Here is an 18,489-nt window from a genome sequence, read left to right on the forward strand (position 1 = left end):
GGCAAGACGCTTGATTCTGCAACCGGTGAGAAGTACGGCGAAGCGTCGTACTCTTCACCGTCTACTCCGCACCCTCTAGCGCTCGTCCTGTCGTCTTCTCTGTCTGTGTCCCTGTTATATGCGCTACTCTTTTGATTAATGATGGCACACCAACTAGCCCAGCTTTCTGCCTTGGTCGTCAGGTGAGAGGGAGTGGGAAGTAAAATATGATAAAGAAAGAAGGGAGGATGTGACCTAATAGACTCCACTATGCGCGACAGGTGGCAGTCCTCAGTAACGTGGCCAGCGTTGTAGCGGGCGCTTACAGGGTGTCTACTCCAGTGCAATTTACAAACTTCAACAGGCTTCGCAGCGCAGGGAGCCGGGGACACACCGGGAGCAGCAGGTCAGTCCCTGTGGCCGCTGGAAGGCCGCGGCGTCTGTAAGTGTCGGTCACTGTGGAGCGTTCCTGTGCCAAGGATGGGCAGGCACAGAGAAGGGGCTCCAGAGTCTCGGGGTCCCCGCACCGCTTGCAGGCAGGTTTGCAGGCAGGCCGTTGACGTACAGCTGGGCCGCAGTCCATGTGCAGCTAGACCACAAGCGTAGGAGCGTGCAACGGTCTCTCCTGGAGAGACCGCTCCCTGGAAGCGTCTTGGGGGCCTTGCCACTGACCACTCGGGGGTTCGGGAGAGTGGAGGTGAGCAGGCTGCTCACCTCCGCACCTGCTGCTGCAATGGCACGCCAGGTGTTTTGTGAGGGTAGAGGGCATCGCCACGGCGTCATATCACCATCGCTCTCGCAAGCCTGTTTTATGCACGCGTTTCTTGTCCACGCGAGCACTCGCCTGTGTTCCAGTTGCGCCTCGTAAGGCCAAATCAAAACGCGCCAAGCGTCTCAACACGCCCTGTCGCCCGCGAAGAGTTCATAACTCGGAGGACTGCTCAGCGGCGTTCAGCTGTACATTAATGCTTTTGCATTCACAACTCATAAAAAGTGCTTAGATGTCCTCGTTTTTTATCTATTTATTTTATTTCAACATGCTGCAGCCCCAAAATAACGGCACAGAAAAGAACAGAGATAGGAGGCTCGCCTTCTGCGGCACATCCAAATGAATGCACTGGTAACCCCTTCCCGCCTCTTTCTCTATCGCTATCGCTCCGGCCCCTCCTGTCCCAACTGCCCCTCTACTTATGCAGACCTATCCCATTGCCTATTCTACTGTCCGGCTGCTCAGAAATCGAGTTCCTATCCTCACCCTTCACTTTCCATCACCACCTGGCTCGACTGGCTTGGCGCTGAAGGTGAAGAAGAACAGCGTCGACTGGCCACCCAGGCGGTCGATATGCTCGGCCTGTAATTTTTGGCTGAATAAAAGTCTTATACTACTATACTACTACTACTAGCAAAAAAAGAAAAAGAAAGGAAAAAGAAAGCATAAACAAAAAACAAGATACAATAAAAATCGGTGGCTAGCAACATATGAGAGGAATTCAGCAGGCGACGAAGATCGATGAGCATTCCATAGTTCCAAGATGAGCGTTCCGTATTTCTATAGTGCGGACATCAAAACTATATTTAAGCGCGTCGCTGCGGTGATGAAAATGAGGCATATTCTACTCGTAATAGTGTCTCGTGGATGTACGTATTGCGCGCGTGATGTAGCTGCTGAGTAGAGGAAATCGTGGACAGTTAATCAGATCGTAGAAGAACTTCAACGATTCCATTTCAAGACCGGAAGAAACAGTAGAAATCTGGAGATTTCGAAGATAGGAACTATGCAAAATGTACACATCGTAACGATTATAAATGAAGCGTGCAGCTTTGTTCTGGACAGATTAAATTTCGGCAATTTGCAACGTTTAATACCCGAACCCTCTCGAGTGAGGCTAGCTTAGCAGGACTCCTTGTGGAATTATCAGGCATTGTTTGGGATATCATCGGCCTTAGTGAGATTAGAAGAACTGGTGAAGCTTATACATTGCTGAATAACAGACATGTCCTCTGCTATAGAGGTCTCCTAGTTAAGAAGCAATACGAGGTAGGATTCATAATCCATAAGGACATGGCGGGTAACAATGACGAATTCTATAGCATTAATGAGAGGGTAGGTGTAGTCGTAATCAAACTTAATAAGAGGTAGAGATTAAAGGTAGTACAAGGCTACGCTCCAACATCCAGGCACGATGATGAGGAAGTAGATCAGTTTTATGAAGATGTTGAATTAGCGATGAGAAAAGTGCAGAGCCAATATACCTTAGTAATGGGCGACTTTAATGCAAAAGTTGGGAAAAAGCAGGATGGCGAACAAACAATTGGCAACTACGGAATCGACTCTAGGAACGCTGGAGGAGAGATACTGATAGAATTCGCAGAAAGAAATAAGCTTCGAATAATGGACGCCTTTTCCAGGAAGCGTAGCAACCGAAAGTAGACCTGGAAAAGCCCTAATTGCGAAGCAAGAAATGAAATTGACTTCATACTTTCTGCCGATCCCAGCATAGTGCAGGATGTAGAAGTGATAGGTAGGGTAAAGTGCAGTGATCATAGGTTACTGAGGGCTAGGAATCACCTCAATTTGAAGGGAGAAAGAGCTAAATTGATGAAGAAGAAACAGGTCAACATAGAGGCAGTAAGGGTAAAAGCAGACAAATTCAGGCTGCTACTTGCAAACAAATATGCCGCTTTAAAATAGAGAGATGATGATAACATAGAGCTAATGAATGAAACCGTAACTAGGTTGGCTTCAGAGGCAGCAGCTGAAGTGGGAGGCAAGGAACCAAGGCAACCAGTAGGCAAGCTTTTCCAAGTAACAAAGGACCTAATAAAGAAACGAAAAGAATAAGAGTGTCCAACGCAAGAGATAGGATAGAATTCGCGGAACTGTCAAAATTGATCAACAAGGCGGAAATAAGGGATATTCGAAACTATAACGTCAGAAAGACTGACGAAGCCGTAAAAAATGTAAGCAGCCTGAAATCAGTGAGAACGAAACTTGGCATAGGACAAACCAAGATGTATGCACTGCCAGATCAGCAGGGTAATATCATCAGCAATCTCAAATATATAATAAGAACAGCGCAAGAATTCTATACTGACCTGTACAGTAAACCTCCTATGAACAGTAAACCAGAGGAGTCAGAATACCTCAATTAGAAACAGTAATGAACAGGATACAAGAACTCCTCCTATAGCTAGCGATGAGGTCAGAAGGGCCTTGCAAGACATGAAACGAGGAAGAACGTCAGGAGAAGATGGAACAACAGTCGATTAATTCAAAGATGGAGGAGACATAATGCTCGAAAAACTGGCAGCTTTCTATACGAAGTGTCTATCGACTGCAAGGGTCCCAGACAACTGGAAGAATGCAAACATTATACTAATTCACAAAAGGGAGACGTTAAAGAATTGAAAAATTATAGGCCCATTAGCTTACTTCCAGTATTATATAATATATTTACCAAAATAATCTCCAATAGAATAAGGGCAACACAGGACTTTATTCAACCAAGGGAACAGGCTGACTTCAGGAAGGGATGCTGTACAATGTATGACATCCATGTCATTAATCAGGTTATCGAGAAATCCACAAAGTACAATACGCCTCTCTATATGGCTTTCATAGATTACGAAAAGGCATTTCACTCAGATATACCAGCAGTCATAGAGGCATTACGTAATCAAGCAGTACAGGGGTGCTATAATATAAAGCTATTCCAAACTTTTCTATTCCAATTCTGCAATCATCCCTCCGCCATTGGCCAAGAACTTTTTGTAACCACCCCCACTTCGCCTGTCTCTCACGCGACGTCACGAAAACCGCGGTAACTCCTCATCTGATATGTTGTGAACACACTGATTATTCATGATAGCAAAGAACAAAAGAAAAATCGGTATTTCTGATTCGACGCCTTTTCGCCATTAGACCTCGGTTATTTTGGCCAAAAGTTTTCGGGCTGCATCCACTTCCCCTGCGTGTCGCGCGATATCAATAAACAGCAAAAACTCACCGCGACGCAGTGACGTGTACGCGTTAAAAATGTATTAATATGCCGAACAAAACTGAATTTTTCTCTGAATAGCAGCAGGCTGTCCCGTTCCGAAAGGAATAAAAGATGGCTGCCGCTGATCGCTCAGGCACTGACTACTCGCACCTGCCCGAGAGCATGAGTTTATTTGCGTACAATAGTGCTTTTTGCGTCGTTGTGTAACGTTTTCGTGCACTTTGGGCATGTTTACGACCTCCCTCAGTCAACTTTTCTTTGCTGAAGATCCTTTTTAGCAGTATTCTTAAGCTTCCGTTGCATGCCGCCACGATTTTCGACGAGCCACCCCAAGCTAAGTAAGGGAAAGCGGACCAATCGCAGACGCCGCACCACCCTCTTCATCCGGTTATCGACTTTCAGTGCACTGACTCGGCCCCATCGAATCCCTCTCCGCTTGAGCCGTGCTCCTCGCCTCTTATTAGCCAATTAGATAAGACTAAGAAGATAATTAATCAGTGTAGGCAATGTTATTTGTTTTAAAGCAAACGAAAGTGACCTCCTATAAACGAGGAAAGCATTTGATAGGTCTCTTTAAACAACCCTGCGAGTCATCGCCCGATGCTTGCGTCGGCGGTTACGCAAATTTGGCAGCAAGAAATTGGAATAAAAACATAATGGAATAATTTTACGTTATAGGGCCCCAGAACACTTTCAGAAACATGCAATTTCGACCAGCCGGTGTTCTTTAACCTGACCCATGTGAAACGTACACGGGCGTGTTTGCATATCGCCCCCATCGAAATGCGGCCGCCGCGGCCGCGATTTGAAGCCGCGACTTGCCGCGATCAATTCGTCTGCGCCTACTTTCGTCGCAGACGGAATATGCAAAAGCACGTGATACAGAATGGCCATTGGAGGAGCGGAGGAGACTGGGGCGACAGGATGCGTGGAGGAGAAAACGACGGAGAGAGCGGGTGGCTGTAAGAACTAAGAATGGCACTACTTTTGAAAAATTGGGGGGGGGGTTTTAGCCGGGATGAGGGGAGGGCCGGAGGAGTGGCGTTCTACTCCAGCGACTGCTGCGTGCGGCACGGTTGCGTGGGTGCCTTATTTTGAAAGCGATATGCGATTTGGATAAAGTGCGCCGATGGATGGATGGATGGATAGAACTTTCTTGTACGTCCGGCAAGGTTTAACGCGACCCGGGTTCATGTCTGCCACGGGGGAACGTCAAGGCCCTGCCTCAACGCCGCCTCACAGGCTTGCTGGGCTGCCCACGTCTAGCTTCCGAGGTATGAGCTGCAGGGAGCGGCGGCCCACCTCGACGACAGGGTCTCCGGAGCCACTGCCATCCTTCCTATAAGTACATTGCACTCCCACAGCATGTGTTTGAGTGTTGCTGGTCCTTCCTGGCACAATTTGCACGTGTCGTCCTGATGCTTATCTAGGAACATACGTTTCAGACGGAATGGATTAGGGAAGGTGTTCGTCTGGAGTTCGCCGAGCGCTGGAAGCTTTGTATGCGCTGTGCTTCCGACGCTTAGTTCGCGTTGAAGCGAGAGGCGGCACGAAGGTCAATTGGCTCACCGCTACAGGCGCGCTTCCTCACACCTACGTTTTGACAGCGAGTTTTCGCAGTCATCGAGTTAGACGTGTTCATGTTTACCTGTGTGCGCATGACACTATGTTTCTTAATTAAGTTAGTAAGTGAATGTTTACAAGGGTATACGGCCGATAAAAAATATTCTTACTTCATATAGCTGTCTAGTATTTTGCTATCGCAAGCGACGCTTGGTCTTTAGGGTGAACTATGGTTTGTAACTGGACTAAACGCATAATGGACATTTTAACAAGATTAATGAAAATTCGCTCAAGGCGTGGTGTGATCGCAAAGACTAATCATTTCAAACTCAAAGGAAGCGCTAAGTGCATCGCTTATACTAACATCATCAGCATGGCTTAGATCGCGAAAAGTAGAATAAGCATATCGGGCTTTTCGAATGTGACAAGAAATGGATGCAAAAACCACTTCGTGATCAGATGCGTCCACAACAGCAGTACATTCGTAACCGTAATCGCTGACCCGATGGCTGAAAAATATTAGATTGAAAATCGTCGTACTTGTCGTGATATGATTATTTCCTTTAAATCGGATGTCAATGCGAAGTTAGATTTTTTTTTCTGCACAATTAGGAATAAGGGTCAACAATTGTTTACCGATATGCTCAACTCTATATCGGGAGCGTTAAATTTTCTCGTATATGTTAGATTTGGGGCATGTGGCCCAATTTCTTGGACGAGCCCATTTAAGGTGACTAAAGAGTCTGCAGACAAGCTAGATGCTCGATAAAAAACACCATTAACAAAAGTCATCAACTCAAAATAATCTTTGCACCAAACCAACTCTATTTCAAATGGGACATTTAGTAAAGAGAACTTCACGTCAGTGCCTTAATGCAAAGCTAGACCACCACCTCTACTTTGTCTTCAATCGGTTATTATAACGTTGAAACCTTGAATGGATAATTCAGCATAGCAAATATCATCATGAACCCGTGATTCTGTGAATCCAATAACACGGACGTTGTTGTCGTTTTTTTTTTTTTTTTGCTGTTAGCTTTCCGGAGGTATGTGTCATGTTCCTGATGGTTGTGATGATCCTGCTGTGGGTCACTATGGAGCCACTGCTGCTTCCAGGATGGGTGGATCTCTTGCCGTTCGGAAAGTAAGATCGCACACTTTCGTATCTTCGCGAGTTGGCAATCTTTCTCCTTTAGTATACCTTTGTCGCTGAACTTGAGAGGTCCTAAACAAAGCAAGTGAGAGAAGAAACAATGTACGTTCCACCTGAAAAGTATATGTCCGGAGCATCTGGACAAACCACTACGCAAATTTTTTATATAAGATTGTGCATTCTAACAGTGTATGTATTTATAGTACTTAGAGGACCATATGTCTGAACTAAAGTATCAAGATGTTAGTTACTTCCGACAGCTCTTTTATTGAATATCAGTCTCACGCTGTATGAAGCTTTCCTCACGAGACAGCTACGGCCTCACGTGATTCACGCCTTCGTACCTCCTCCTTGGAAGCGCAGCCTAAGTCACTTTCCCTTATTAATCAATTTATTTTTCCTCTCTGACATTGAAGTAATGTGGGCGTGAACGGACAAATGACTAAGACTGCATTTTTGTCGACTAACAAATCCACATTAACGACTTACCTTTGTTCTGACGGCATCGCGGAGAAAGCTTAATGGATATACAAGAAAACAAAATAGGTCATCCTCTTCTTACCTTTTACTTGCACTAAGGAATTTCACCTGGAACGTATACATATTTTTTTCAGTACTGAACCAATAGAATAAATCGACCGACCAGCGCTGGATTTCCGATTTCATGTTTATTTCCAATAAATTTGAAACTCATTGTTCTAGCTCAACTAAATCTTCATATCGCCGTGTTGAAATACAAATCAAGCATATGCAGAGTCCTCGGTTTAACCGTAGTCGTGCACAGAGCTGTCTTAATTTCCAATTATTGTGTGGTACAAATACCTACAGGCTCGGAAATCCAATCATCAAGCGAGCATAGGCGTTGCCCTAAGAACAAAAAAGACAACGATAGAGGAATTACTAGGCATTGTTTTCTATAACAGGGCAACCAGCTATAACCGAGAAAAAAAAATATGACGTGCAGGGCGTATAGGCGCTGTCCTAATTAGGCTTGTGACCAATTTTCAATATTTTTTTTGTTACTAAATTAGGTGCAAGGCGTATTCCCCCATATTTGAATCGTAAGTGAAGCCTTAGCTAATATTATATATACAGGTGCCATTAAAACACTAATGTAAGCAACTGTATTTGTCTTCTTCATTATTTTGTATTTACCACTCCCCCTCTGTAATGTCCTTGGCCCTGAGGGGTATAATAAATGAAATGAATGAAACGGAAAATATATTTATCCACTTCACAAGAAACACACGGTTGACTTTCAAGGTGTCGCTGAAGCTATCTCAAATTGTATAACAAGAAAATTATATTGTAGGCTTGTACTAGCATACAAATTTGTGTAAAGAACCTGTGTTCTGTCATATCAGACGACTGAGATACGCATTTCTTGCAACTAGAATCTGCAAAATTAAAATCCCTTCTAAATCTGGGCTGGCTAACATAGCGGGAGAAATACGAAAGGAAGCATATAGGACAAACGGAGCAGTTTAGTTTCGTGTCTCTCAAGGAAATTTTCGAAACCGCCAAATATGAATTGCAATACATTTTATGTCGTCACCGAAATGCTCGACACTTTTGACCCATCACATTGTCGCCGTGCAGTACTTGCTCGACAGGGATTCTTGATATGCTTAAGGGGAACGTGAATGCTTACGCCATTTCCTGCTCTTTGACGCTGAAACTTGCTCGGCATGTCGCGCGCGCAGCGCCATCAAGGCTTCCGCACCGGCCATGCTGGTGACGCTTTTGCTGTTCTGCATACCACGGGATCCGAGGCAGCCGTGGAAGAGCGGACCCATAATAACGTGGCGCGAGGCCAGCGACCGGGCCCAGTGGGGCGTCATGATTCTCATCGGGGGTGGAATGGCTGCCGGCGAAGCCTGCATGGTGCGTATAGACGAAGAACACACGCGTTCGAAGTGGGTAAGCACGTAGTATAGTGACTTCAGGACGTGTGCCATAACAGAGTAAAAAAAAAAATAGAATAACAAAAATATTGCGAGCTGAACGAGTGCGCTAAAGCAAGGACACAGAAAACTTTGACCGCAGCAATATATTTGTTCGACCATTTTATTTATTTATCTACGCTCAAGCCCCACAGCAAATAAATAATGAACATGGAACTGTGGAGGGAAGATGCAGCAAGGAAATAGGCAATATACAGGAGTAGAACTAAGTAATCACAAAATAATTGTTGCAAAAATATGCGATCGATAGCTGTTTATACGATATTCGTACAATTGACATGTGACCTTGGGGCGAGAAAGCTTGAAACTGCTTTCCGCAAGCTTACACAGACAGGACCTCAGCCGAAAACTACATATGCCAACACGTCCGAGAGTTTCTTGTGAGGAAGGCTCATAGGTCAGGCTCGGATATGAGGATTTTTGATTAGTAAAACAGAGTTCTGCATACAACAGGTTTAGCGAGCGGCGACGCCTGAATGCGATGTCACGTGCCATAACTTACAGTCTTGGAGACAAGTTTTCAGGTCATCGTGTGCGCGAACACGTTGACTTCTTGTCCTGCAGCGGAACCGTAGTATTCGATTCCAAAAGATCCATGATTCAGAAGAGGGAAATGGGACACTGTTTCTCGCAATTCACAACTTTCTAGTGTCAAAATAAACTTCAGGAAGTCCGCCACCCGTGCGGAAATCAACGTGTTCGCGCGCGCCGCGGCTTGAGAAGTTTTTATAGTGCACTGTAGAGCGTAGGGCGGGTTCTCCCGTTCAGTGCGTCTTGTTTGGGTCTCGGTTTGCGTCGATATAGTATACGCACTCGGATGGCGGCGCTTTCCCGCTCTCTTTTGTGTGCAGCAATCCGGGCTCTCGTCACTTCTCGTCGAGCGTCTCAAGGGTCTCGAGGTGCTCCCCGAAGTGCTCACTGTGCTCTTGCTCTGCTTTGCGGCCTCCATGCTGACTGAGGTGACGAGCAACGCGGCTGTCAGTTCCATCCTCCTCCCTGTCGTCTGCAGAACGGTGAGAAGCAGCGAAAGAACACATATACCATTGGGCCTTTGGCAGATTCGATGAAGGTCAGGTGCGATATGGTTTAAGCCGTAACCCGAGCAGCCCTACAAGTGGCACCGAAGCAGTTTCTATACATGTACATAGATTGACCTACGGTTGCCGTTTCTGCTGGTATAGTTATGATGCCTCGTATTTTTTGTGGCATGTGCAGTAATGTAGCAAGAAGAGCTAGTTGGTTTCCTGTTCATAATGTTGTCATCTGCGTTATTGAGCGCACTAATGTTATGATAATAAAGTGACCGCTAAGAGAGACGTAGTGTAAATCGCCGTGAAAGTGAAGAATCTGTTCTCTTGCTTCTTCATCCTCATTTTCCCCCATGCAACGTATAAATGGAAAACTTCGTCTGGTTAACTTCCATGCCTTGTCTTGATTGCTCCCCTGCGAATCATATGGCGCCGCGGCCCCTAGCACCAATACGAGGCAGAGGTAATTGGAGATGCTTAGGAGAGGGTTTCGGCCTTGACTGGCCATGAAATAATGAAATAGTCTCATGATGAATATGAAGACGGGGCAATTTATATATCCTGTATCGATTGTTAAAGTTTGTCTGGCAACAATTTCAGGATCTGATGAACTTTTTTTTCTGTTAGTAGGGCCTATTAATGCCGAGGTTTCTGTCATTTATACAAATAATTGTCCGGGATGCCTCTCGCCTCGCCAAGGCCTCTCACCTCGCCAGCTAAATGTGCCCTTCAAAAAGCAGCAAGTGAGGCAAAACGTAGTCCTATGATTCCCAACCACAAGACGTGCTGCCGCCCATCGCTGGTATTGTGAGCGAGGGATCAGTTTTACAAGCGCATTTGACATTCCATGCACGCCGAGTGAAAGCAGGAAGTGGCATGCGGTGACACGTTGCCGATAAGGGAACAAGGCGATACCCACCGTTTGCAAAAAGAAGGTCGCGAACACATCCACGAAAAGCGCATTAGGACTTCTACTATTTCTTTCTCTTTTTTTTTCTTCATGTACATATCACTTCCATTTATTCTTATTTTTATCAATGGTAACCTTTAACAGAGCGACAAGGCAGAAACCTGGGCTAGTTGGTGTGTCATCATTAATCAAAAGACTAGTGCATATAACCGGGACCCAGACAGAGAAGACGACAGGACGAGCGCTAAATATGGGCTCATCACTTTACCACTCATTGCGCGTTAGCCCATATAGAAATGTAATGGAGTAGAAAGGGTCGTTTGCTTTCAAACTTTCATGAAAAGCTTTCATGAAAAGACGTCGCATTCATTTATTCAATTTTTTTCATGACTGTGAAAAAAAAAAAGAAAAAGTGTGAACGGCATCAACCACGATTACGACGCCTCTGGAACATATAAACCACCAATAAATATAGTAGTGCTTGCTGAAGGTTGACACAGAGTGCCTGCCATGGATACCGCAACTGTGCACGCTCAAAGGCCGACACCCGAACGAGCACTCGGCATCGGCAGGCATCAGCACTAGGAGCACCCTATCCATATCAAAGAGACGCCGGTCCTAATTTTGCTTAGCTTCGGTAATCAGCGCAAATGGCCGCATTCAGCATGACGTGGCCGACTGCCTAAATGAGAAATAAGATAGCCGTGAGAGAACTACCAAAAGAAAACAAGCGCAGAAGAAAAAGAAACCAGCCACGCGTGTGTCTACGTCTTTTCTTAATGGCCCATATTTTGCCAGAATGACCGTTGGTTACTGTGACTGAATTGCCCTGTTGGTCATCTTTGCGGCAGATGCACGGATAAATGTCGCGCCTCGCGCGAGCACACGTCCACGTGAGTGACGGGCTTGCGCTCCGCGCAGGCAATCGCACGGGGCGTTCACCCGCTGTACTTCGCCATCCCGGTGACCATCGGCTGCTCGTTCTCCTTCATGCTGCCGGCGGCCACGCCGCCCAACGCCATCGTCTACGACCTCGGCAATCTGCGCATACCCGACATGGTGCGTTTTTTCTTTCTCTCATTATTGCCGAGACAGGGGTAGGTGCACTGAAACGGGGTCATCTCTGTTTTAATTATAGTACCCACCCTAAGGACAAAGGGAGCTCGTGTTTGCCGCTCGTCTAAAGCCCCAATTGTACCGTGCTTAACTCTAATTTGATGAGCGAACATTGTCTAAAGTGAAGAAGGGTACGAGAACTTTCAAAAATAATTAAATGCGATACAGATGAGTTACCTCCCGCTACAGACTCTGACAGTCCCCCTCCAATCCCCTCCTTTTTCGTTTTTTCTTTAAGCTTCTGTGGAAAAGCCGTAGATCTGGTCTTTCGATAAGAAACCAAGCACTCAAGTGCATCATAGAAAAAAGGAATGTAATTGCCTACAAGGCTGTTAAATGGCTACGAAACTACTAGCCCAATGGGAGAGAAAACACAGATGTGAAATGGCGTTTGGCGAAGACCTTCCCATGCTTAGAAAAGTGTCATATACGAACACGCCTGCTCAAGTCAATTCTGTCCAAGGAGGCGAGAAGACTTGGGTAAAAAAAGGTCCCGCAAAGTTACATTTAACAGCACTGAAAATATCGCAATTCATAGCGCCTCTGTGGCTTCTGTGAGTGTTGACTCTATTTGCTGGAAAACAATGAGTACATTGACCATATTAAAATGTGCTCGATAAGTTCCATCTGAAACAACCTGCACCTCTCAAATAAGTATGCCGAAGCTGGCACCATTGCGGGTATCCAAAGAAGCTGAAGTAGCTTCTACAAATATTTCGCGGATTGTCGTTTTCACGCAGCTCAGAATCCAGAGAGATTGCGCTGTTTGCAAATAGGTTTTCCTTATTTTAGAAACGCTAGCAGCCACCGACGCAACGCATTGATTGGCCGAGGGAGAAGTGACGTCAGCTCACCCCCTTGTTTTAGCCTCTCCGTGATATCAGCGCCACTCCCCGATTAATGCGGATTTTATTTGTGACTTCCCCAGCTGGGGGGGGGGGGGGGGGGGGCTCTCACTTTTCTAATTTCTCCAGCATACTTTTAAAAGTTAGTTGTGGTTGCTCTTTGAAAGCTTCATTACACTATTAATTTTAGTTCTCTTACCGTGATCGTTTCCAGCGTTCCGTTGAGTGTTCGCCGCAACTGGCAACATTGAGATACACTTGAAACTCCGCGATTGCCTCAGTTCTTTAATATTTCCCTTGCGCATTATAGGCGGCGGCGGCGGCAGACCTATCCTTGCAAAATTTTCTTTCGATCAGAGAGAGACAGAGGAAAGGGGAATGCGGGGAGGTTAACCAGAGGGGAAGATCCGGTTTGCTACCTTACGCTGGGGAAAGAGGGGAGGGGGAGGCAAAGTGATAACAAAGTACAGATAAAGAAGGAAAGGGGCATATCAGATATTTAGTATTTTTGCACGGTGTACGGGCGATTCCTGCGCGAACACGTTTTCTGAACGCCTTTCTCGAGACACTTGGGTCCTGATTATAGTGACATAGGAGTTTTGCTACGAAATATTTGTATCGTATTCTAGTGCTGGCATAGTAAAAACAAAACGCCCACACACGAGAAGCTATAAACGTACGCCCACAGCGTTCGAGGACCGTGTTGGTCATACTACGTAGACAATAACACTGTTCCTTTACCTCTGCATTTGGGTGTTACACTCATTGTCAGGAACATTTTCCGCGGAAGCAAAGTCCCCATACTCTTTGCTGCGATGGTCCAAACTGGAAATTTTCCCTAAATGCTAGCTTTGTGTGTGCGCATATGCACACCCTGTCTTAGCGGTGCTACTGCAGTATATCTTAAGAAGGCGAATCAGTAAGCACAAATAGCTACCACCGACAGTGGAACTACATTTCTCGAAGTGGCGCGTCCTTTGTTGATTGAGCCCCCGAACACCACCTCGCAAGGTGGTGGACGCAACCTCAAAGAGGTGCGACGTAATGGTAACGCGTTTCGCTGGCATTTGCCGCTAGATCACCACCGATATATTTTAACAGCTTCGACCACGTTAGCTGGGACACGCGGTTATAGGGCTTCCATAAGTTCCCTTGTGTTCTGGTCCCTGTGAGGAAACAAAATCGTAGTTTTTTTTTCCTATCAGGAAATATTGACAGCACCTAGAATGCACAGCCGATCGCAGGCCCTCGAAATCTTGCAAAGACGACAAGTGCTCTTTTAATCTTCTACCCACACGATGCTTAGTTTGGCCTACATATTACACAAATCCGCAGGATAACCGTGGTTTGTTTCTTTGTTCTTGGCTGTTTTAGAACCACATGCACTTTCGATACGACAAGGCTTACTTTCTGATTTTTCCGTGTTGTAACCCCCTGGTTCTGGTATTTCTATCTTCGTGAAATAGTGGAGTGTCCATATATATATATATATATATATATATATATATATATATATATATATATATATATATATATATATATATATAGGGGTTTTCTTCATAGTTCAGCACGCAGGACCCGACGTAACATACGCAGGAAAGAGACGACGAACTTTTTGGGAGGCTTCTTTTACTTAACGTTTTCGGCTGGTGGACCAGCCTTCGTCAGAGTACAGTCAGTACAGACTGTACTCTGACGAAGGCTGGTCCACCAGCCGAAAACGTTAAGTAAAAGAAGTCTCCCAAAAAGTTCGTCGTCTCTTTCCTGCGTATATATATATATATATATATATATATATATATATATATATATATATATATATATATATATATATATATATATATATATATATATATATATATATATACATATATAAAGTAATAAACATCTAGTTCTAGATGAGAGTCGGCGCTTTTATGTGAACCTATCTCAACTTCGTCGTGGTCCTTGTTAGCGCTGCCTCTTGTAAAGTGGAAAGGTACACCAATTTGTCCCAGTTTCCCACCCACTGCAGTATAATCTACGTTTAGAACTTTTGAAGCGGTTCATCCCCAGTAACCGCGGTAATGGGATAACTTAAAAATACTGTGCGGCGGTGTGGGCCAAAAGAAGAAAACATTTCTTTTTCTACCATTCGTGACTTGTGCATGAGGACAGTGTATTTATACAACAAGAACAATATATGCTCTGAGACGGTGACCAATTATACTAAATTAAGCCATGGAAACCACGCGGCGAAATGTGCGTGTATGCCTATGGAAATTCCCAAGTTTCACCAGACAGTCGCTCTACAAGTGATTATATCGGGCTCAGAAATGGAAAGAGTTTATGGATCAACCGCGCCAGTTGTCCCAGGAATATTTGTCGAGAATCCTGGATAATTTTTTAAAAAGCCATGTATATTTAATGCTATTGTCAGAGTCGTCTCCCAGTTAACCTTTTCGGAAAATATTCTTTTGTCACTTGACGTGCTTCCAAATTATGCTAAATATACGTGAAGCATCGTGCTGCAAAAAAATTAACATAAAAGGTATTTTTATGTGCATAGCTGCGCAGCATCGCCTCGTGATCTTAGAAGGGTTATTTCTTAAATATTGTCACGTAGTAGGGGATTGAAAATATGAAGAAAGGAGCATCAAAACTGTTAATGGCTTAACATTTTATTGGGCGGACCTGTGCCCAAAAAAGCAAGCTTCACTCAAAGCACAACGATAGCGGCGAACCGTAGCTGGCGATCACGAAAACTGTTAGAAAAAGGTGCTTTAGGAGCCGCAATTTTTGAGAAATATTTGCCAAAGTATTCATTCTTTGCTGGCGAAATGACTGTAGATTTGTTCATTGTAATTCTTTTATTCGGATGTACTAATGCTGCAATTTACAGGAAAAATTATATCGTGGCAATACCATCGTACGCATTTTCGGAAAACAGGCAAACATGACAGTCATATCAAAATATCCTTTTGGTCCGCTGTCAGCCTGATTTTCGCAGTGAGGTGTTCCATGTAAAAATATGTCACGAGGTGCATTCACACGTTTGTTGGCGTTCCATTTTCGTCATGATCTCCTTTTGTTTTGTTTTCTTTTAAGCGGGATATACATTTTGGGATTGACCAGACGCACGTCTGCACTATGGAAGAGAGGATAAAGGGGTAAAGAGAGGGAAAGAATGGAAATGAGCGAGCGCTAGTTGCGCGCACGTATGAAAATGCGCAGCAAATCTATAAATGGTTGCCGAGACCTGTCGACTTCGAGTAATGTAGAAACGCGCTTGTTTGTTTCTACGCCAGTTACGCGCATGACCATGGACCAGAGAATTCGGTCCTTTAATCGTCTTCAGACCAGCTAGTTATATGCTGCCCGGAGACAGCGGTGCTGGTTGCGATAATGGGGAACGAATTTACAGGACGTGTTCAGTAGTTTCTTCGGTCCTGCAACAGTCAGGCTTTCCAATACAGAACGAGTATGCTTTCGGGAACGTCACACTGATCCAGAGGCAGCATAACAAGGTTGCATAACAAGTGGGAAATTCGTGATGGCCTATATCCAGTTTTCAAGCAGAATTAAGTTTATGTAGGCGATACTTCAGAGAACTATTATAAGGATGATAAATGTGCGCAACAGCCCTATTTAGGAAATAAACTTTCGTCGTAGCGTCTATTCTCTATAGTGAGATCGGAACTGCTCGGGCGGACTGGACAGCTCACTTCGTGGGATATGGTAGCGTTGCAGTTGTTTGAGAATCAAACTTTTTTTTCGGGTGAACCAAATGATGCGAAGCTTATTGCTTGGAGTCGCAGCGTACAATAAAGGAATCAAGAACTCGAAGGTGACACGGAAAAGCACGCGCGCTGGCAATTGCTCCTCATCTTTCTTGTTTTTTTTTTTTTTGCAGCGGTAGAATGCCCTTTTCAGCCTGTCGGTGAACACTTGCGTGAAGAGACCAACTACTCTTACGAACAGCACATCAAGAAACGATGCCTGCGTTCATGTGCTTCGTTTTCAGTGGTTCCATTTTTAACAACTGTTTCTGTCTTCGTCCAGCAAGGAAACGTTCGTGCTAGACTTTCACCTGCACGGGGAACGTATTATGTCGCTTAAAGCTTTAATAAGAATAAAAAGAGCGCAATAGAGCTTAGCCGCTGTTGGGTTACTCAATGGACTTAGCACACCGAGACGCGCCGCACCTTTCCCGAGGGTACTTTGCTGGGGAGTCTGCAGATGGCGCAACCGGCGCTGTGAACATACGTGTACAGGAAGTACCGTGAATAGGCAGAAAAAGAACACAACGAAAACAAAAGAACGTTCTCCGTCCGCACGTAATCACCGCGACGGAAGCTGTCAGAGTGAAAGCGTCAACGTGACGCTCAGCTTGCGCTACTTAGAAATACCTGCTGTAAATGCTTCTCTGTACAATAGGAGTAGTTTGTTCGTCAGTCCTTGCTGTTCTTTTCTTGTGTGTGTGTGTGTGTGTGTGTGTTTTTTCACGTATGTATTCTAATCGCAGGCGAAGCCAGGGCTTATGATGAACATGCTGTGCTCCCTGGTAGAGACCGCCATGATCCACGCCCTCGGAGTCTACGTCTTCGGCCTGCAGTCCTTTCCCGAGTGGGCAAGAGAAAAAGAATTGTCGCCCTTGCTGAATGTCAGCGACAGTCACGTACACACGTCGATTTCAATGGCACAGAACTACACACATGTACTTTCCGCTCTAACAGAACGAGCAATAATATAACCACCTATTCGACGAAAACGTCTGGAGAAATTCGCTAGACGTGCACGGAAATGAACCATCAATCTATAGAGGTTACAAGGCTCCAGCCTCTATAATTAAACCGCAGGTAACAAATGAAGTCGCTGTCGCCGATGCAGAAGGGTCATCAGAAAAAAAAAAAGAAATCCCTTTTACCCACAATTAACATCTTGGTGTCTCTTTTTTTCTTATTTACTTCCCTTCTGCATATCTTCAACTTCCTTTTCTATGATCTCCTTTCTAACGAGCAGGCAGACTTTGTGCCTTTCTCGGTAGCAGTTGGCAACCTGCTTCTTCCCTATTTCCCTCTCGGTGGACTGTACCAGTGTGTTTTCGTATGAAATAATAGTAATAACTGCTGATGAGTTGTTCCGCTCCTGTGTGGAACGAAACTTCGCGATTAGCGTAAGTATACCGTACCGAGGGTCTACTTCACTATAAGCTTTTCATTCGCGTGATCATATCGTCACTGGCCGGCAGCCTTTGCTCGCAGTATGTGTAGTTTCACTCACAAGCCGGCGGTTGCTCCTACAAATTGCAGCAGCATGCGTGTGAGCGATTTGCGCATATAGGGGTCCAGCTCAGCTGCGACAAATCGCTCGATGTTACTAAGGTAAATATAAATAAGTGCCACGAAAGCGATGATTTCAGATTCACGGCAGCATTCTGGTGCCCGCCGACTCTACGATGACTACAGCGGCAGAAAGAACTGTAAATAAAGGAATACTTGCCACGAAAAGTTTGATCATGTTTTCTTTGAGCTGTGTTTGGTTGCCAAATTATCTATCTTCTGTTAAGCGTAGCACCATTAAATAACTTTTGAGTGATGTTGGGATACAGACAAAAAGGATTCGGTGACAAAACAGCAAAGTATGCGTGTAAGTAGAAACAGGTCGACAGATCGTGCAGCATGCTGGGCGCTGGGTGCGTCGTGCTGAATTTAGTACAGCTTCCACTTCCTCCGTCTCCGTCATATTCACCGACTCTGTGGCCGCTTGCCGGCGTCTGATGTGCGGCTTGATCCCGTAGGATATCCCCCGGCAAGACCTACATTCACTCGCAGAAATGGTCCGGATACCAGATCACCTGGCGGCATCAGGTAACGAAAATGAGATTTTGCACGCCTGGCAGTTTTTCACCAGGTTCCCGTCATACCCGAATGCACGCCTAGTCGAGCCCC

General features: G+C 45.2%; 1 protein-coding gene across 3 annotated transcripts in view; it reads left to right on the top strand.

The window, feature by feature from the left end:
• Positions 1-18,038, top strand: part of LOC142576002 (Na(+)/citrate cotransporter-like) — a 59,069-nt gene extending 41,031 nt beyond the window's left edge. For all 3 annotated transcript variants that reach the window (XM_075685869.1, XM_075685870.1, XM_075685871.1), the window contains 5 exons: positions 6,580-6,687; positions 8,400-8,580; positions 9,512-9,673; positions 11,520-11,657; positions 17,064-18,038. In XM_075685869.1, coding sequence (XP_075541984.1) covers positions 6,580-6,687; positions 8,400-8,580; positions 9,512-9,673; positions 11,520-11,657; positions 17,064-17,291 — 817 coding nt within the window. In that variant the 3' untranslated portion in view covers positions 17,292-18,038. The remainder of the gene's footprint in view (positions 1-6,579; positions 6,688-8,399; positions 8,581-9,511; positions 9,674-11,519; positions 11,658-17,063) is intronic.
• Positions 18,039-18,489: the final 451 nt, after the last annotated feature.

This window comes from Dermacentor variabilis, chromosome 3 (assembly GCF_050947875.1).
Source record: "Dermacentor variabilis isolate Ectoservices chromosome 3, ASM5094787v1, whole genome shotgun sequence".
Taxonomy (NCBI): Eukaryota; Metazoa; Arthropoda; class Arachnida; order Ixodida; family Ixodidae; genus Dermacentor; species Dermacentor variabilis.